This window comes from Neopsephotus bourkii, unplaced genomic scaffold (genome assembly GCF_033783945.1).
Source record: "Neopsephotus bourkii isolate Nb327-2 ecotype Australia unplaced genomic scaffold, CSIRO-AGI_Nbou_v1 NB_745, whole genome shotgun sequence".
Classification (NCBI taxonomy): Eukaryota; Metazoa; Chordata; class Aves; order Psittaciformes; family Psittacidae; genus Neopsephotus; species Neopsephotus bourkii.
Window position 1 is genome coordinate 2,831,516 of NW_026901243.1, and position 21,306 is coordinate 2,852,821.

Sequence of the window (21,306 nt, forward strand, 5' to 3'; positions counted from 1 at the left end):
TGCTTTCCTGAACCTCTTTAGCCTCCACCCCACACTGGTGCTCCTTCTGTTTCTACTCTTACAGCCTTCTTTCCTTGACCTTCTGTCCAAGAATCTTCCCAACCTGTGGCACCTTGCATAGCTGCTGCTCTGCCCCTCCGCTTGAGAGGAGACTGCTGCTGACTGCTTCTCTTTCATGTTCCCCCTCACACCATGCACAGGCATTGCTGTTATGCCCTTAGCTCTGACTACCCTTCTCTTAGGTCATTGCTTTTTTATTAGTTGTCCCCATAGAAGCAAAGTCTTGCCTCCCTGTCTAGCCAGATTTTCACAAAGTTGGCACTGTGCTTGCTGAAATCAACCCAGATGGGACTCCAGGGGCAGAGAGAAAGGACATGTCTGAGGAACAGCTAAACACATGCAACTCCTAATCAGATTGTGTGGCTTCAGCTTTTTATGCTTGCTATGCAGACATCAAAGACATTTCTGTTTCCTCTCTCCTCTCCTAGGTATCTCCATTTACCATTCAACCATCTGCTGGAGAAATACCTCCTTTGGGTATATGCACTGTGTCAGTTCAGTTCACATCATTGCGGTGCCAGCGTCTCCACACTGTACTAGAGCTAGAGGTAGAAAATGGAGAAGGAAGGTAAGGGGAAAAAGTGTTGCTCTGCTTTGTTTTCTTTTTGAGATTCACTTGTGATTTTTACTTTAGGTAGTTTTATCTCTTAAAACAAAAATAGGTAGGAGAAACTCAGAGTGGGGTTGTGTATCAATGAACTATCCAATCACTAATATTGCTAAATAAATGTAATCGTCATTCTTCCCAGCATGCTGTTGCATGTCTAGCACATCTCATTAGCAATAACAATAGACCATCTGTGTGTTTATTTCCAGTCACCTTCCTGTTTTTGTTGAAGTTCAGGCCCCCCAAGCATGCCTGATATCTAGTCATCTAATGTTCACCGAAATTTATACTGGAGTTCCTGCCAAAGGAACCAGCAAGCTTTTTAACCAGAGACTGCTGCCAGCAAAATACTTATGGGGCAAGGTAAATGTTCTTTTAATGGATGAGGCATACAGCAGGGATGGAAATTGCAATTTCTATCAAAATACAAATAATGACTACTCTTAAAAGTTTTTCTGATCTATCTTTGAATAGTGATTGCTGCTTACTTGCTTATGAGTGAATCTTCAGTTTGAGACCAGCCTTGATGAAAGATTGATGTCAATATACTCTCACTGTTTGGGGGTCATCCCTGGGAGAATGGGTGGGGAGAAATGTGATTGGAAATAGGATGTAGGCTGCCAGAGTATTAAACAAAGCACCGTGGCAATTTAGGGTTTGCATTTAATTTAGTAGAGCAAAGAAACAATGGTCCTTTTAAATTGTGTCTAAGTTTTGATTAAGATTCATCTCTCAGATTAGGACCCCAAAATTTAATATCGGTATGCCAGGTTGGACAGAGCCTTGGCTGACATAGAATCATAGGATAGTTAGGGTTGGAAAGGACCTTAAAATCCTCTAGTTCCAACCCCCCTGGCATGGTTTAGTTGAGGTGTCCCTGTCCATGGCAGGGGAGTTGGAACTAGATTATCTTAAGGTCCTTTGCAACCCTAACTATTCTATGATTCTATGTAAGATGTGATCTGAACTCTATTCTTAGTCAATGGAAATATCAGCAGGAAGTTGGTCACCAAAACAAGTATGTCTAGTGCCATTTTGAGTGCTGCAGAGTGCTATCCCTGACCTCCAGGTCTCACTCAAGAAATGTGTTCTCTTGTGACTCCTGTCACATCAGCCAGCCATGCATGTATTGCTTGGCTACCCTCTGTGCCTGTGTTTAAACAACTGAATCCTATCTCATCTATACAGTCAATGGAGTTCAGAGAAGTATTTGGTAAAATGGACACCTACTTTGGTCTGCAGAATGCTCTCTAGCACATACTAATGGGGTGTATGTTGGCTACAATGGCAGCCTTGACACCCACTACACATAGTTAATCGACTTTGTAAGCTGAATCTTACTGTCAGTGCCTTGGTCAGTCAGATCTACTCTGACATCCAAGGTTCAGCTCAGCTGCCTACATAAAAACATTCAGCACCATCCAGGATGTCCTCAGGTGCCCAAGGGGTCCTAACAGATCATGTGGATGATATACGACCTATAGGAAAACCTTTGGAACAGATGGAGCCTAGGAGGAATATCCACAGCATTTTACATGGTGTCTGATGTTAATGTGTGAGCAATCGAGTAACTCCTGGCTTCGTGCCATGTGCAGTTAAGTCACTCAGTCACCAGGACTGTCTTTGTAGGTCACCTCTTCAGTCAGTTGGGAGAGATGGGGCACCTCTAGGATCCTGCTCCAATACCAGACATGTTGACTTCACCCTGGAAAAGCTTGTGACTGAGAGGAAGAGCAGTGACTTTGCTTCCAGCCCAGATGCCTCATTTGGGCAGCTGAAGTTATTTGGAATGAATGTAGATATAAGGATTTTATTAACCATAAGGGAATTGTAAAGCAAGCCTCAGTAAACTATTTATGTTGCTACCTGAAAGTGTCCTAAACCTGACAATATCTCAGTCTTTCCGTCTTCTTTGATCTGAAGATTAAATCAGTCAGCTGAATGTCTATCCTTTCTGTTTGGCAGCTCATTGGAAGTCAGGCAGCTTTCTGCTCTGCCACTGTCTCCCCAGCCAGTGGCACCTTAGGCCCAAATGAAGAAAAAGAATTCTGCATAGAGCTGTCAGCTAACATCATGGTAGGTTTAAAAACTGATGCTCTTTTATCAAAACAGCAATACTGTAATTCTCATCTTGGCTCCATCTGGCAAAAGGAAGGATTTCTATATACAAAGCATAATGGTAATTCTTCTGTACAGTATCTCTGAAACTGCTTTGCCTAGAAGTACTGTGGTTGAAGACAAGAATTGAAGCAATGCACATGGTGTGCATTTTTCTACCCTGCCTCTTTCTCAGCTGTTCTGGTTTTCTTGCTTTCTTGAATGCCTATTCAGTTACTCCTAATGCTTATCTTTTTTCTTGGAGCATACAGATCCTCACTTTGGGTTATTCCAAATGAAATGGAGAAGACTGGCATAGATATTACCATTGAATGATTTGGGTTGGAAGGGACCTTAAAGGCCATTTAATTCCAAGCCCACTGCCTTGAGCAAGGACACTTTCCACTAGACCAGGCTGCTCAAAGCTCCATCCAGCCTGTTTGGGTTTGTTTGTCTTTTGAGATGTGTACTCTTATCTATAATGCATTTGGTTTTCTGAATGCAGCTGGCCTTATAACATTTCGATGTGAAAATTTAAAAGGGGCTGATGGGACGGAGTGTCTACAAAATAGGGCACAGACTGCAGTTACAAACTTCAGGACTTCAGCCATAGGCCTGAATTAAAGCAACTAAATAAAGGAGCTTCCTAAAGGTATAGTGTATTAGTTCCCATTACAGTTACTGGAGATGTAAGTTTCATTTATTAGCTTAAAAGTAGGTGTTCAGTACTATCAGAGATGCCCTAGCAGATCCCAGATACCCATGTCTGGCATATGGAGCATAGAATCTCAGTAAATGTAAGCCTTCTTCATAGAAAGCTGGAAGCTCAATAGGACACACTGGACATCTGAAAGAGCATTTCTGCCCTGTGGCCAGAGATTGGGTCACATAACTCAATCTACAAGTCATGCTTTAAACCCAGGTAGAAATAAAACCTTGAGTTTGGAAGACGATTTAAGCATAACCAGAAGCAATTAATGCTTAGATCTGCAACACTTGCAATATGGGAATTGTGTCAAAAATCACTAATGGAGTACTTTCAGGCTTATAGACTCATGTAGGTGCAAAGCCAAGAAACAACCACAAATATTCTTACCTTGTTACTGCTTTCCAAGCAACTCTGATGCTGGCAGAAAAATGCACTTGATTCAGTAAAACTTTTCCCAATTCTATTAAAGTTCTTGTTTCAAACCAGTGACGTTTATACACATTTTCTAAATAAGTTTCTTAAAGCTGCCTTTCCTCTGTGGCATTTGCTTCATTTGGAAGGAAACTTGACTCTTTGCCTTTCAGGGTGAGCTGAAAGATCTTGCCCTTTCCTGTAGCATAGAAGATATGATTGAACCCCTCCTTCTGAGCATTTCTGGAGAAGTAAAAGGCCTGCATGTCACCTATGCAGTACCTTCTGACAGTGGAGTTGCCAGGTAAATCAAGGGTTTGCCCTAAACTGAACAAAAATTACTTCTTCCTAAAACAAAAACACAATGGCGAGAGGGGAAACACTTATCTATTTAAATGTCATTCCTCCTGTGGGCAGCAAGGATAGTAAAATGTGCTGGGAAAAGTCACTGAAGGTGACTATGTGAAGAAAAGGTAGTAGGTTTACACCCTAGACAAATTTATCATCTTCATAAGCTCAAGAGAACACTGGAGAACAGCACTGCTCCCCAGTGTTTAACTGAAACAAATTCAGTTAGCAACTGTGAATTCATTAAATCATGAATCATAGATCAGTGTGAAGTCAACTGCACAACTGCACATTAGGAGAACTCATGTTCATGTTTTGTGTCTGTTCTCCCCTATGCTCCTGGCACTTGCCATGGAAACTGGTAATTTGTGCTTTTGTGTATAAAGAGCAGGAAAAATTATCTTTCTCCCTGGTAACTTAAGAGTGGGGGCTCTGAAGTCTCTCCCATGTTTGTGAGTAACAGCTATTTTCTGTAATGTCAAAAGTTTGCGAATTCAACTCTTAGATGTGAATTTAGGTTTACAGAATTATACCCAAGACCCTGTATTTTGTACCATTAAGTTTTGCTGTTGCACTGTGAGACATAATGTTAAAGAAAGATGAGTATACTTCACTCTACCTTGGTATATGTGACTGATTCTTATTTTATTTTTCTGATATGTAGCATCATTACTGTCTTTTGGATTATGCTTATCTTTATATATTGTTAAATAAGAAAAAATGGCTTTAATTTGGTAGGTTGGCATATGTTATACATGTGATAAATATCTTACCCAAAATAAACCTTTACATGAATAGAAGTGAAAAAATGAAAAGCAGTAAATGCTGATGACAAAAATCATAGGCTGCATGGTCCTTAGACGCGCTTCATCACAACCACGTTGCATGTAGCACATTTTAAAACTACCAAAATTACCTGTGGCATAAGAAAATAAGACTTATGCTTTAATATGAATGTAATTTTGTCTGACAGTGATGAAAGACAAATGCCACAAAGTCAGTGTGATCTTCTCTTGGACTTTGGATCTGAAGTTGCATTCAAAGCCATAGTAAAGCGTCAGCTAATTCTTACCAATCACACTGGAATCAGTGCTCCATTCAAACTAGAAGCTGAGTATTTCACTGGCTACTCACTTACTCCAGAACAAGGAATCTGCCCGTAAGTCCTGCTTTTCTGTATAATGACTCCAATGCTAGTTTAGGTCTGGATTAAATCTGAAACTGGGATAGAGTGCTATTGCCTCTGTCATGAGATACACTTTCTGCAGTGTTCTGGTGGGGTTTTTTTTTGAGCTCTTACCCTGACTGGTAATGAAACCTGCTGGTGAGATTTCTTGCAGAAACAGAGCTTGCAATGCAAGGACAGAAGATTTAGCTGGTGCAAATGGTGAACATTCTTATTGCCGATGGACATAAGATGGTTTATACTGGACAAGACTCTGTTGTGTTAGGTTGTAAGGAGAGTTTTACAACTCTCAAGTTGATTCACTCTTAAGGATGCTACTGTCAAAAAAATGCCTTCCAGGCAATCCTTCAGGTTATAATGGCCACTAATTTGAGTCAAGTAGAGCTGTTACTTTAGCAGAGTCTTTCTCATTTCACAGAAGTGGCTTTTTTAATTTTTTTAAGCTCCTCAAGCTATTTGATGAAAAGAAGAGGACCCATCTCAGTACATGCAGCCAGAAGAGCACGGTCAGGTAGGGTAATAGCTCTTAATCCCTTGATGGACAGAAGGCAAGAGACAAGCGACTAATATATTCAGCATTAAATGTGCCAGTCAGGTTATTTCATTCTGGAAGCATCTGGCTAAGTCTGCACTGTTAAATGACTTGTTCCTCAGTGCATTCTTGAGTTTGAAAGCACACATTGCACAAGCATTAGGTCAACTTCTCTCTTCCCCCTGCTGCTTTTTTCTCTCTCCACCCGCAAACTGCTGCTTTCTCTTTCCCACTCTCTTTCTTTCTCCCTCTCCTTCTTTTTCTTGAAAACAGCAGACTGCAACAAAGATGAGTGACTGGTGATAGTTCACTCCCAGGATCGCTCCCAGCACACAGTATGGATGACATGCACAACATTTGGCTACTTACCTACTACAGTATTCCAGTGCCACCACAGCAGACTCTTCTCTCTCAAACCCTTTCATATACCTTCCCTGCTGTGGGGAAGAACAGAACAGTTCTGTACAGCAGAACCCATCTATCATTTCTGATGCATTGTACTGAAAAATAGTAATACTTAGAGCCACATGAGACCCAGGGAGGGGGGAAATGGGAGACAAATGCTATAATGTGTGCTTGTGTCTTCTGTATCCAAAATAAAACTTGGACATATTGGTACCTTGCCATAATGTTTGGTATCTGTTACAAAGACAGAGCTTTTCAGCTGTTGAATTAGTACTTAATATTGGAAGAATGCTGTTCTGACAAATTCCATGCAAGCTTATTGATTAATAAGGCTGGGTGGCTCAGAATGTGGAAAGGCTTTGCTCTTTGTAATTCATTGTTTGTGTTGCAGAGCACACAGAGGTAATCAGGCAGCTGTTAACAGAACAACAACCAGTTAGCACAAACTTTAGCTTATTTTTCTCAAATTGAGGGTGTTTTCATGTAACCATTTAGTCCCTTGCATATTCCAAAAAGTCCTGGATCAGGGTGCTGAAAGGGTGTCCTATAAGATAATCTGGGTGAGAACTAAGTCTCAAAATCTGATTATGACCCACTGCAGAAGGGAGCTTGGGTAAAGTGGTATGAATGCGGGTTGTGTCAATGATTCCAGGTGGGTTTTTATGAAGCCAGTGAGGTTAGGCTCATTAATACCAGCTAGAAATATGGTCCTATGTATTCTTTGAAAGACTTTGTTCCATTTCCTCAGAAGTCATCAACTGCTTCTTTGCTATGCTCCTTCAGAGTTTGCTGCAGCTCTGCTGTCTCATGGGAAGGGAGTAGCTTTCCATATACAACCTTCCACAGGAACTCTAAAAGCCTTCCAGCAGCTAATCATAGAAATAACAGCTTACAACAATATGTGGGGAGAGTACCAGGATGATCTTGTCTGTAAGGTAGGTGGGGCTGCAGTTTTAAGTGAAGAATTGCTACGGCACATTTTACACCAATTATATTTTCCAGATTCCTTTCTGTCAAAAATACTCCTTCAGCTTGTTGGGATTTGTATAAAAATTAGGATATATATTTCTGTACCACTACCTCCAATAAAGCACAAGTGTTTTCTTTTACAGAGTGTGGTTTAGTTCAGGGTAACATGTTGATCTCTTGAGAGGTTTTCATGTGCCTCTAAAATGACTGGAGCAGTTTTGATTTACAAAATCTGTTTGGTAGCTGGCCAGTGCACTACTCTGCTCTACCAATGTAATATATTGTGTTGCATGGAAAAGCCACAGGAAAGCTGACAAATGCAGTCTCCTGCTGAGAAGAGCTTTCATTAGTGTATAAACTAGATACTGTCAAAAGAACCAATAAAAAATATTTGAAAATCTAATAATTTTTCAAAATATATTTTTAACCTGATAACTGAAGTTTTATCTTGATTCTAATAGCAACAATTCTTTTTTTAATAGGTGGGAAACTTAGAACCTAAATTAATTCCTATGCAAATGACTGTGAAAGGCTGTCCAATCTTCCTGCAGCTGACAGGACCACAAACAAAGTCACCCACAATCAGGTATAGTGCATATTACTGTCTAATAATTAAATATGGTTGGACTATAGCCCACACACACACCTGTTCCATCTTTTTGTGATCTAATGAGGTTAGCAAAGTCACTGTCAAATTACAGTTTCTGCTTCTGTAACACAAATACACTTGGCTCTGCCAGCACAATTAGAAAAGAATCTGCATACAAGCCTTCTTAGGTTTGCCAGCAGTCGCTGTTCTGGGCTTATAGCTGTAGAAGTTCACCCAGTCCAGCCTCATTTGATTCTGTGGAGAGAGAAACTGGTACATGGTGGCAGTTATCAACATCATCATCCACAGTTCATTTCTCCCTGCCCCTTTATATAGATGAGGAGAAATGTAGCCCCAAAGGTAAATAGGGGCAGAGGTAGCTTTAAGCCCTCTTGTACAGCAAATTGCACCTGCATATCTGGGTAAGGGGTAAGTTTTGGTTAATGGGGACCATGACACTTCACACTCCACCAGCTGCCAGGCAGTATGGCTCCTTCTTGCTGACTTCAGAGGAATTAACATTGGGTATCATATTGCAGCTAAGAGCATCTGCACTGTCAGCTCTGTATTGGGGTACAGAAAATGGATTTAGCTATATTCAACTTAAAGGAAAAAAAAAAAAAGAAACCAACCAAAAAACAATGCCTTTATGGACCTGAAAATGTCTGACATGGGTAACTGTCATGTAGCCTGATTTCTTGTGTTTACCTTGAAGCGTCTGGGACAAGAAACTGGATAAAAGAGACATTAAATAAAATAATATTCTACTTCACAGTATATGCCATGGTTTACATGACAGCCACTCTTAACAGGCTGCCAATACAGCCAGATGTTTCCACTGTTAAACAAATCTTTAATGATTTCAGCCATCCACTCTTATTTTCTGCATGTACTGACAGCAAGGTTTCCCCCCTCAGGTTTGGCACTCATGTCTCTGGAGGGTCTCCTGTCTTTAGGAGGGTCCAGCTCAACAATCCCACTCCCTTTGGTAAGAATGACTTCTGTACAGCAACCATTGACATCCAGAGAGTGTCATCAAATGACCCATTAACATGTTAATTAACAGGCCTACTTGTTTCCTAATCAAGATGGGTTTTGTAAAACTAATAATAGCATATAAAAGAGTGTCTAAGCTGTTTTCTAATGTAGTACAGAACAATAATACATGTTGCCAGGTCTTTATGTCTATAGTAGTATTTACCATTATGGCATTACTGCCAAGAATATTAGTTTGTGTTCTGTAACCATAAAGCAGGTAAGCTCCAGCCAGAGTGTAGTAGAATATACGTAGTGGACTCAATGTGTTGTTACTATGGAATGGCACATCCGATCCTGATGTGCCTGGGGTTTCACTCCTTCAAATAATGGGAATTCAGGATTTTCCACCCTTGCAGCACTAACCCTGGTTAATCAGATGTGCTACCTGCTTCTTAGTGGCATCGTCTGCCTGTTCCGTGTTTAGTCTTTATCTCTTGAGTGAGATGTTAAACTCTTCAGAGCAAAGGTCAATCACTTTTTTTTTTTTTCCCAAATGCCACCAAACACATCTGCTTAACAAATAAAATGCTTATAATTTATTTAATGTTATTAACAGTACAGGCTAGGACCTAAGTGGCCAAGCCATAGTAAGAACACAGTACGCGTGATCTTAAATCCTTTCAGTTTACAGCAAAATGGAAAGCTTAAGGTATGCTTCAATACAAATCCAGTTGCTAGACATAAATTCATTCCTTGATGTTCTGGTTCTCCAGTACCAGTTAACATATGAGTCTTCTCAGTGACCAGTAACTGTCCTTTCTCCTCTTCAATCCAGACATCCGCCTGGACTGGGAAGTTTACAACCAAGAGCAAGATGATAATAAACTAGTGGACCTGTTAATTTTCTTTGAAGACCCTTTTCCTCTTAAGAACACAGATGAAAAAGAGACTGGATCAATTGGTAGCACCTTGAAGTCAGAGATCGCGTTAAAGCTGGATCAGTCTGCCATTCCCCGCAGAAGCATTTATCCAGTTTTGCAAACCACTGATGAGGTCAGCTGTTAAGTCTGTTTTTCATCCTGCTGCTTAGATGCATGATGGGCTTCTTGGCATGAAAGACTGAAAACAGTAACATGAGATATAACTTGTAACTAAGAGCTGGATTGTTAAAACAAATGCAGCTCCTCTCACACTCAAAAAAGCCAATACATGAGCAGATGGCTATTGCTATCAGCAATCAGTTTACATAATGAGCTGTAAGCAAATAGCTCTTCAGCTTCTACTTCTTTTAGAACTGCTAAAGAAGTTGCTGAGATACTTCTTAAAATACTCTCTTTGAAAAACTAATGCCACTTTTACATGATAGGGCTAGGATGACTAAAACTCCTTAATTTGGGTCTGCTATTCTTATGGGGACTGTATGGTGTCCATGTGTGCGGTAGTCAGGGAGGAAAATCTAACCTGCAAAGTTCAAATTGCTGGTAACGACATGGAGGTATTTACCCTAGTGCCAAAAGTAGATTGGTTCTGTTAGATGCTATCATGTTCTAAAAGAACATTACACGTGAAGTTTGATTATAATATGGCAAATTGCCTTCTTGAAGGGCTGGGAATGATAAGAAGATATCATGCAGGATACGTATATTTCTCTGGAAAAAGCTTTACAAAAAACACACTAAACTCACATTTTCTCTGCTTCAGCTCAGAAGGCATAGCTGTTTTGAATACACCTCTAACCCATCTTGTGAAACAAGGGAATGTTATTGCTCTGGAGTGCTGGTTTGTATAACTGGCCAGCGATGACACAGCTGAGCGCTTCTCTGGGTAGAACAGGACCCAGGCATACACATTTTCCAAGTTGTTCAGGAGCTGTTTCAAGACAGCAAACCTATGCATGAAAAAATTAATGTACAGGACACATCCACATGTCCAGCTTGTGTGCCAGAAAGAGGGAAGCTGAAGCTGGCCATGCTTACTGACTAGTGCAGCAGTTCCCTGTTCACTCGAATTCCTATTTTGCAGCGTAACAGTTTTAACCATTCCCCACCCTTGTGTCCCCTGCAGTCTTCAGGCTCTGACAGCAAAGATAAGGAAACCACCACCCAAGGACCCACAGTGCAGAAACTCGTCTCTGTACTTGTACGACCTCATGAAGGGGTTCCTGCAGACAGCCCCTACTCCATTACTCCAAGACAGATAGTAAGATTTTACGCTTCCTTTGTGCTTAGATTTAGCATATTTTCTGCAGGACAGAAGAGACAGAGGAGGAGGAGGTAGCATTGGTTTGAGGTAGAGGCTACTAAACAGTGACACCATAGGCTAGGAGGCTTTGGGATCTTGAAGATGACCATGAGAAGAGTTTTCAAAGTCAACAGAGAAAAGAAAGTGTCCTACCTACATTTGAGCAGTTGACTGGAATTAAGTGTTCGGTTGTACTAGGTGCTCTAGAGTGGCATCTCTGGTTCTCTTACTTGGGCTGCCTTCGTGAAATGCGTGGCATTTGGTGAGAGGCATCCAGCCTGAAGCTTTGGAAGGATGTCATTTAACCAGGGTAGATCTGCTAAGTAGATGTGGCAGAGCTAGAAAGCAGGCTGCTGCTCTGTAGACAACTCTTTTGGATAAACTGTTGTAACACAAGGTACTTCAAAAGCAACTGTGCAAATAGGGGCCACAGTGTCACAATTTCTTAGGAATAAGATAAAGCAAAGACAGTGCTGGAAAGATCTCACTGAGGGACAGGGTTGCCCAAAACATCATTGTGACAATTTTAATTCCTAATATTAGCAAGCTGTTTGCCAAAGAGCTTCAGTTACAAGTTAGAATGAGCTAAAGATTACATAAAAGAAATAATTACAGAGATGGCATCTCAAATAAATGAAGCCCATGGCCAGCTCCAGGGTTATTTGGGCTGAGAGAGTTCCAATAAACAAGTGCTGCGTTATGGAGGCAGACTCTGTCAGGGCAGCCAGCAGCCGGGTTTACCCCTGTGGAATGGAGCTGATGCCTGTAGAATCATTCAGGTTGTCCTCTGCAGAAACATTCTCCGTGTTCCTACTATTGCTCCAGGAAGGCCTATTAGCTCAGGTGTTGTGCAGCCTAGCTGGCCAGACCTGGCTTATATCCACGTCTGAACAGCTAAGCTCTCTCTGACCACAGTGCACAGACCCTGCAGTGTTGTATGACATGACAGAGCTCACTAGCTCTGCTCTGGCCCTGCTAGACTTTAGGCAGAGCTCTCTTACACTCCTCAACACTCTGAGCAGGGGAATACTGTGCAGGGAGAGCTGAGCTAGTTTTGCTTCTACTGAATGTAGGTCCAACAGCAGCAAACGTCTCACCCAGTGGTCACATGAAAGGGGGAGTTTGCATCTGCACAGCAGGAGCCTGAAAGCAGTACACACCATGTGGCCCCTGAGCTTACAAACTTGGCTAGATGTGACTTGGCTCTGTAGGGAGATGGCAAAAGTTTTTCTGCAGCAATAGTAGCATTTAACCATAACACGTATAATGCATCTAAAGAAAGCAGGATCTGTTGAACCTATAAATATCAGAAAATCTGCTGTAGCTGACTGGTGTATTTGATTACATTCCCTGCTTTCATGTAAAATACAAATTTAGCAAAGAGTAAACTGAACTGTAAAATACCCTGAAGTCACGCTTGTAACTCTTTATCAAAATGCTGCTTCTATCTGTGAGCATTGTCAGTTGTGGGAGAGTCATCTGAGTTAGACATGAAGTAAGAGTGGGCAGAGCTGGCTGTTTTTAAAAACAAACACATATGTTTGTGTACTTAAGAGAGCTGGTCTGTGACTATGCTTAAACCCTGTTGATGATAAAGTGTGGCTGCACTGATATTTGCAGCTGAAATAATTGTCGGGTTTGTTGTCACATGTTGTCATTTTATTGCAAGCCTGAGCGGAGTTTCTGCTGCTTGCGCAACTCAGCTGCTCAGGGCTAAGAAGGATGGCTTGCGCAATCCCAGGCAGCTCCCTGCACTACTAAACAGTTGTCTCTCGCTTGCAGGTGGTTCCAGGAGGTGGCAGCATCTCCGTTTGCATCTCCTTCACCCCACACGTACTCCCAGAGACTGCGACTGAAGTGCAGTGTGAAGGGTTTGTGCTGGGTTTCATGAGCTTAGACAAGGTAAACTGACTATCACGGCAAGGCTAAAGAGCACAGAATCACAGAATGGCTTGCATTGGAAGGGACATTAAAGCTCATCCAGTTTCACCCCCCTGCCATAAGCAGGGACACCTTCCACTAGACCAGGTTGCTCAAAGCCTTGTCCAACCTGGCCTTGAACACTGCCAGGGATGGGACAGCCACAGCTTCTCTGGGTAACCTGTGCCGGTGCCTCACCACCCTCACAGTAAAGGACTTCTTCCTAATATCTAACCTAAATTCACCCTCTTTCAGTTTAAAGCCATTCTTCCCTATCACTACATGCACTTAGCCCCTTCTCCAGTTTTCTTGTCATCCCCCTTTAGGCACTGGAAGCTGCTCTTGTGCAGGAAGCCTTCTCCAAGCTGAACAAGCCCAGCTCTCTCAGCCTGTCTCCATAGGAGACGTGCTCCAGCCCTCAGAGCATCTTCGTGGCCTCCTCTGGACTTGCTCCAAGAGGTCCAGATGACTAGAAAAGATGACTAGAAAATAATTCTTTCCCTTCCTGTAATTTATGTACAGGCTGCTGTGTACCTGGCCAGTCTGTATAAACAGTCCTGTTCCTGCTACCCTGTTATATCCTTCCTTAACTGGGGTTATTCGTTTGTTAAATTTGCTTTGGAAGCATTCTGGGATAGGAATGTCCCCATCTTCTTACATTGTCTGGGCAGTAGATCCCAGACAAAAGCCCAGGATTTGAAACACTGTCACAACATCAGGTTTTATTGATAACAGTAGTTAACAATGGGACTGAGACTCAGGACTGCTGAGTTCTGTTCCTGGCTCTGCATCCACCTTCCTGTGTGAATTTAGACAGCATCTTTCTCCTCTGGGAAACTTCCTCTTCCACAACTCCAGCTCAAAGGCTAATGTGAGGTTTGAATAATGTTATATGAATTCTTCTGCAGTTCTCTGATATGAATCATTGCAAAAGTGCAAGGTATAATGAATGAATGATAACTAAATATTTAATAAAAACATCCCTGATGGGTTTTATTCCTGGAGGAAGGAGTATCTGCATTAACCACAATTCAGGGTTCAACTACAGCTTAGCTTTTGCCTTTCCTTGCACGTCACCATTGTGCCTTACAAACAAACAGAATCTTATTTTGTCTAACAGCCTCTTGGGCTAGAAGTAGGTTTGGGGTTTTATTGCTATCAGTTTATACGTCATTTCTGTTCTCAGCATACAAAGACAGTACCTAACAAAGTACATCGCAAGCACCGCTATGAAGTACCACAGCTACGAGTAGACTTACAAGCTTTTGTAAGGCATGCTCTGTGAGTACCCTCACTCCCATGGCTGGTACAGCCACAGAATAGATTAGCCTGGAGGAAAGGGCACTGACCAGCTCTGATTCTTTATACTCAGGTTGAAAGTCGACATGGATCTTGACAGAGGAATGGTGTTTTACGCAATGGCAAGTGATCTCTTACCAGACCCTCCTATGTTAGGAGTAAGTATTTCACGCATGGATGTATTTGGCTGGTTTGTACTATTGTGAGAATTCAGAGCTGCATGCACCTGGTTTTTAAAATGCATCTTTAGTCCCAATAGCCTCATGTTGCAATTGTCTATATTGCACATAGGAAGATAAGTAAAACAAAAGGACCTTAAGGACTTTTTAGCCAGGAATAAGCAAAACTGAGCTCAGGCAGTGCCTATTTTATGTCTTTTTCTTTCTTTGAAGAGGGGCTTGCAAGTAGAAAAATAAGTATTTAATTTCAGGATAAAAGATCTGATAGAATAAGTCACTCAGAGCAGCCTGGTCAGTTCCTGTTTCTCTTGACATTCAAAGGCTTTTTAACCATATTACATTGTTTATGTATTGGGGTTTTTACTTAAGAAATTTTGGAAAACATAAGCAGAAAATACTGGGTTGCTCTGGGGTAAAGCCCTTCAGATCCCTGCTGATGCTGAATGGACAGACAGACCAGCACAACCCTCTCCAGGGAGTTAAAACTAACCAGTTTTGAATCATTTCTCCACCAGGTTTTGACCAATTCAGTGATGACTCAAAGTTTGAAACTCATCAATTACACTAAGGTTCCTCTGTACTTCAGGCTCCTTCTGTCTACGCCTTTCAGCCTCTCCAGCACAGATCCCCAAAACAGCACCAAAACATCCCACAGCAAGAGGGAGGAAGAAGGACAGCAACCACAACTTGTACTTTATCCACAGCAAAACATGCTGGTAGGCTCAAAAATAGTAATGCTGTGCCAGGATAGATAGTTGAGTGTAACTAGTGTGTTAGTGCGGCTCAGATGAACCGCAAGCAAAACACAACCAGTCTAGAAATCTCCCAGTTTCAGGGAAAATGTTGGTATATCAACAAGAGCCAACTACTGCAAGTTTGACCTCTATATTGTGGCTACAGAATGCTTTCCTGCAGTGGCCCTGATGAGCTTTTCTCATCAACTCTGACCTGTTGCAACCTCCTGCAGGAAACCCTGTAGTTTTTGGAGCTCACCTAAATCAATAGCCGTATATATGCTGGTCAAATTAAAAGATTCCCAAAGGCTGCAGGCCCTTATTTCCTTAAATTAGAGACAGGCAACGCAAACAGGAAAAAAATGGTTTGCTTGGGGTCTACGCAATGACATTGAAGGAAACAAAGTCCAAAGTCAAGAATTAGCTGGGGTGCAAAGAATCCCTAACAGTTGTATTTTTGAAGTGTGCTTCTCATTTTTTAGTGTTCATTTTGACATGGAAGCGTATCTTAATTCTGCACATGTGGGAAGAAAGACAACTTGCATGTCTAAGACAGCTTTGGGAATATGGTATCTGTAACCTCAGGAATTTAGAACCGAAATTTTTCTTCCTAGAGACTGTTTCTCTGCTGTGGTTCAGAGATCGGCTGTTCACCTTTACACTCTGTCTATGTGTACTGGATTCATAGGAAATAGATGTGTTTTTTCTTGAATTATAACCCTTTGTTCCAATGGGAATTTGGTTGCTGGCATTGACACCTTTGGGTTCCAGTGGGAAAATGTGCATCTGGGCCTTTGAGCAATGTTTACTTTGGATTTCCTGCTCATTGTGTCTTCTTATGTGATGGTCATCTGAATTCCTCTTCCCACAGGTGAAAGTGTCGTTCCACACAACTCTGGAGTTACTTACATATCAACATTTGCCAGATACCCAGCTGCTTCCTGGATTCCAAGTTCTCCAGTTTGAGAACGGAGAGAGAAAGCTGAAGTTTAATCAAAATCTGGTCATTGAATATAGTAACCACACTACCCAGGTAAGATCAGAACCAGATCTCTGGGTCCTGAGAAGAGGCTGTGTTTTATCATTATCTCTGTTTGGATTGCCTTAGGGTTTACTCAGCTTTGAAATACAGCCATCTCTAAATTGTGTCATCCAGTTCAAATGAACAGCCAGGGATTTGCAAATAGCTCTCCACTGAACCTGCAGGTGACTCCATTGAAGCTGCAGGTGACACTGATATGGACAGAGCAGTTTTGGGTCTGAACCCTCGTGCCCCAGCTCTTTGCACAGCGTGACAGTGATGGTGATTCAACTCAATTCGAGGGCAGCATGCCCAGTCACAGTCTGACTCTCAATGTCCTTCTGAGACATGGGATCAGGACTGTCTCAGCGATCATGCCAGTGACTGAGTCACCATGCATTGCCTCCTGCAGTACCCAAGTGCTTCTTGAAAGTCTCCTGGGTCTGTCCAACTTGTAGTGTGTTCACAGCCCACACGCATCTAAAGACCAGTCTCGTCCAGATGGAAGGCTATAAACCCCCCGTAGTGTTCAGCAGTTCCAGTACACTGCAGGCACTGGTGGGTTTTTTTGTTTTTGTTTTGTTTCGTACCAGGTATTTCTGAGGAGTGATCTGTGTAAGGTCCAAGCACCATACCTCAGATACAGTCAATTTAAGAGTAATCTTGGGCAATCTGCGCAAATTGAATGATTCACAGTGGGTCATGTACAGTCCTACGGGACACCGAGATGCTGTAATGTCTGCATCTCTACAGAAAACCCAAATAAGAAGTGAGGATGTTCATTCCATGTTATTTCATTAAGGTCAGTGTCTGGTTTGAAAACGTGTCCCAAAAAAGTAAAACAAGCAACAACTTAATTCACTGAAAGCTGTAGAATGGGGAATCAACTCTATCACGAAAGAACACAGAGCAACTACTCTTGATTCAGTGCTGGAGGTTAGGAATGATCCACTTGCAGCAGATTCTATTAAAGCTCTACAAAAATCAGGTGGGTTTTTTTTCCTCGTCTCCCTTTCCTCTGTTTCTGCAGCTGGTCCCAGTGACTGCTTACCTCACTGTTCCAGTTCTGAAGCTCTCCTGCCACATGGTTCATTTCAAGAGCTGCTTTGTTGGACAAACCAAGATTGAACATGTCTTCCTGTGTAACAGGAGTGGCTGTAGAAGTTACTGGACTGCTTTGCTGGGTATTCTGCATTTGCAATTGGATTTCCTTGTTATATAGTTCATTTAGTAAGACTGCCTGCATTCACTCAACAGATAGCCAATATACGAGGATGTTGGCTGCAAATGTATCAATCAGGTCTGCTTCTGTTGTCATGTTCTCACTTACGAGGGCTTTTCCTTTTTTTTGGCATCAGTGCATCTCTATTGCTTTCAGCAGTCACTCCAGATTTAACCAAAGATTGGATCACAACCCCTACAAATAATAGGCATGCTTTGCTCATTCATAATGCAATCCTAAGAGACAACAAGAAGCAGCAGCTCCTCGTGTTTGGTTTGAGCTTCTGCCTAATGATGTTAAAAACAGATGGGCTTCAAAGGAAGGAGGATCAGGGCTTTATTATTTTGACATGGAGGCCACTTGATTAGGGGATTAAAACAGACATGGCCACATGCAGGGCATGATTTATTAGTTGCTGAGTGCAGAGGCACATTGGTTTGAGCACGATATGCTGTACAAACTTACATGAAGGGACTTGTATCGCTTTGTTTGATATTTGCCCCTTTCACTGCAGATGAACAGGAAAGGCATAACAATGCAAAGGTGTTTTCTGTCTTCCCTACTAATGGCATTTTGGAGGCACGTGAAGGGGACCCACCTACCAAAGCAATTCTGCAGATCAGCTTTACTGCAAGGTACAGTTAACAGGACTGAGATCTTGCTGCTATTCCCTGTCAAGCCCCAGTTTATGGTGGGTGGTCACTGAAAGCAAAGAGCAAGTCTGTTCTTTTCTTGTGTTACCAGGCTGTTCGTTTTGCTTCTAACACATCCCAGTCCTGGGCTCCCAGCTGGTGCTTTTTCCACATAACCACATTCTCTACGCTGCTCCTATATACGGGGTTTCTTTTGTATTTGACACCCAGAATTGCAGCTTTGAATTAATCCACTTGAAATCATGTTATTCCAACAGCTGGCATGACACACTGACTACAGACCACTGGATAAAACCTCTTTCTTTAGGGCAACATCAGTGATACCATGTGTTTTGCATAGCCTGGTGCAATGGATAGCGTTACAGTGAAGGAGTTTGAGAAAGAAAAGCACCAAGGTATTTCTGTCTAGTGCAAAGGTTTTCCACATAGTAAAGATAACGTGAGCTGCAGGCAAATGGCAGTAAAGAACAGAAGCGAGCAGATCAAAATGCCTTTGTCCCATAAATATCATAACCTTTGTCAAGGCTAGGACCTAGATGTGCCATGGCAGAGGCAGGCTGATGACACTGAGCGGTGTGGTGTGGTGACACACCAGGGGGAAGTGATGCCATCCAGAGGGACCTGGACAGGCTGAAGAGACAGGACAGTGCAAACCTCATGAAATTCAACAAGGCCAAGTGCAAGGTCCTGTATGTGGGCCAGGGGAATCTAAGCAAAAATACGGGCTGGGGGAGACTGGACTGAGAGCAGCCCTGAGGAGAAGGACTTGGGGGTGTTGGGTGTGGAGAAACTTGAATTTTTTTCCTGATGTGAAAAAAATTCTTCCCTGTGAGGGTGGTGAGGCCCTGGCACAGGTTGCCCAGAGAAGCTGTGGCTGCCCCATCCCTGGCAGTGTTCAAGGCCAGGTTGGACAAGGCTTTGAGCAACCTGGTCTAGTGGAAGGTGTCCCTGCTCATAGCATGGGGTTGGAACTGGATGAGCTTTAAAGTCCCTTCCAACCCAAACCATTCTGTGATTCCATGATGACCCAAAGCATTTAATCTCTTCACTTTAATTAAAGAGATGCAACTCCTGTATAAAATTCAGCTTATGTTCTTGGAAGTTACAGCATGCTGACATAAACCTTAAGAAAGGCAAAGGCCATCCCAGTGATTTAAGGTGACATGAGCTACTGATGTAACTTCAACCTCCCTAGAATACACTGTGAGATCTCCATCACTGGACCTACTGCAATCTCACTGCCAAAGTTTCTCTGTAGTGTTTCTGAATGTGCCGGAAGCACTTCTTTTTGCCTGACAATCAGCATGCCTGGAACCAGAGATGCTGCTGTACAGCAGCCAGCTTGTCTGTTCAGCTCCAGACTACACATCCCCCAGCACTCAGGACCAGTGTGGCATTAGCAAATAACTATATGCAAGGTGTGAGGTAATTTTAATAACTCACCTCCCTAAATCAGTGGTCTTCCTGCAGGGGAATCTTTTGTGAGGAGGAGAAAATAAAAGTTGTGTGGCAAGCACAGGCTCTTGCCTCAGGCCTTTACAACAGCTATCTCGGACGCAGAGAAATCCTTCAGATGAGCAGTCTCTGGAGCACTGCACAGCATTAGCCTTAGGCCAGTTGCACTCTAAGACTTCCACTTAGTACAAAACTACGGTTGCTGTAAGCTGCTTGATGTTCACTTACATCCTGGACTCCACTGACTGCCTCTTGTCTTAAGCAAGTTGACAAAAACTTTTGTGTTTCAAATGCTGTCACAGGATCAGTTTTCACACCAGGGCAGTGCAGGTGTTGGTTTGTTCCCAAACACAAGCCCTCAGCAGAACTTCAGTTCTTTTAACTAAAATAGAACGTTTTCAGTAGGAAGATATTCAAGTTTTTCGTTACAATATGAAGTTAGTTACTCAACATCTTTACTTCAGGTACCAACTGCATCATCATTCTCAAACATCCTCTATGTAGCTATGGGCCATGACACTCTAAAGTGATCTTGCTACCCCCAGAGTCAACACCAGCATGAGAGACTGGTGCTTGTGATCACTGGTGCTTAGAGCACCGTTCTCCCCCTTTTCCTCCACAAAGTAACTAACCTCATCCTTAAACAGAGAATTGCATCTCCCTGTAACTGAACTGTCCCTTTTGCACTACGTTTCAGGAGCGACATTCAATACAAAGCGGTCATGACTGTTACTGGAATACTGGGGGAGAAGCCCTGCAAGCTACAGATCAAGGGGCAAGGAACCTACGATGGAAGGTATGAAGACCTGTATTAAATTTAATCAAGACACCGTGGGATAAATGTCAAGGTAACAGGTTGGTTGCAGATGTGCCATCCATTGAGCCTGTATTGTCAGTTGTTTTATTATGGACTAGAATTTTAGCAGAATGAAATTTTAAGTTATGAGGGGGGGAAAGTTCATGGTACTTTAAAGAGAAGAATCATAATCTTATTCCATTCCTTTTACCACTGTAGTAAGCTTAACCACTACCCCCAGGCTCTGCAAAGTAATTGGTTTGAAATAGTGAAGCAGCCATGGTAACAAGCAAAATCCCTTTGCACGCCTCCAATTACAATTAAAGACTGTTTGTACCTTGTAAAGTAGCTTTTGTTTTGCCTTGGTTATTTGTTGGACATTAAAAAGATATTGACACATCATAAAAGCAAGAACCAGTGAATAGGCCAGCATTCCCCAGGCTGTTTCCCTTACATGAAAAGGGGAAGAGACAACTTTCCCTGGACTTCTTGGAAGATGACCAACCTGTGTGTTTCATCATGGTTGGGCATTGAGAACATACCCTTCAGCTACAGAGGGAGGAACCCTTCTGCCTTTGAATGCCTTCCCCCCACATGGTTACCATTTACTCACACTTCTCTAAATGTTTTTAGTATTACTTAACTAAAGGTCACTGAAATTCCCACTTCTGAGCCTGGTAAGTTTTCCACTCTCATCATATAAAAGGGTTTTGTTACTGGCAGTGTGTGTGGTGGAGGGGGCTGCCCTCCCCACCTGAGGAGAACAGAAGATGCATGATTGTTGCCTTCTGCCCAGTTTAAAACCAATTTGTACTAGCAAGAACTCATTCTATACACAGTGCAAAAAAAGACCCCGAGGAACTCTAATGCCTTTCTGCAACCACCAAATAATTTC

At 42.3% G+C, this 21,306-nt stretch overlaps 1 protein-coding gene across 1 annotated transcript in view; it reads left to right on the top strand.

The window, feature by feature from the left end:
- Positions 1–21,244, top strand: part of DLEC1 (DLEC1 cilia and flagella associated protein) — a 43,538-nt gene extending 22,294 nt beyond the window's left edge. Inside the window, exons 20-38 of the mRNA XM_061354806.1 lie at positions 489–628; positions 877–1,030; positions 2,633–2,743; positions 4,058–4,188; positions 5,206–5,391; positions 5,862–5,929; positions 7,139–7,290; positions 7,807–7,910; positions 8,831–8,901; positions 9,727–9,944; positions 10,956–11,090; positions 12,915–13,034; positions 14,239–14,333; positions 14,425–14,509; positions 15,046–15,246; positions 16,136–16,297; positions 17,316–17,469; positions 18,022–18,142; positions 20,313–21,244. Of these exons, the coding sequence (XP_061210790.1) occupies positions 489–628; positions 877–1,030; positions 2,633–2,743; positions 4,058–4,188; positions 5,206–5,391; positions 5,862–5,929; positions 7,139–7,290; positions 7,807–7,910; positions 8,831–8,901; positions 9,727–9,944; positions 10,956–11,090; positions 12,915–13,034; positions 14,239–14,333; positions 14,425–14,509; positions 15,046–15,246; positions 16,136–16,297; positions 17,316–17,469; positions 18,022–18,142; positions 20,313–20,430 (2,526 nt within the window). The 3' untranslated portion in view covers positions 20,431–21,244. The remainder of the gene's footprint in view (positions 1–488; positions 629–876; positions 1,031–2,632; positions 2,744–4,057; positions 4,189–5,205; positions 5,392–5,861; positions 5,930–7,138; positions 7,291–7,806; positions 7,911–8,830; positions 8,902–9,726; positions 9,945–10,955; positions 11,091–12,914; positions 13,035–14,238; positions 14,334–14,424; positions 14,510–15,045; positions 15,247–16,135; positions 16,298–17,315; positions 17,470–18,021; positions 18,143–20,312) is intronic.
- Positions 21,245–21,306: the final 62 nt, after the last annotated feature.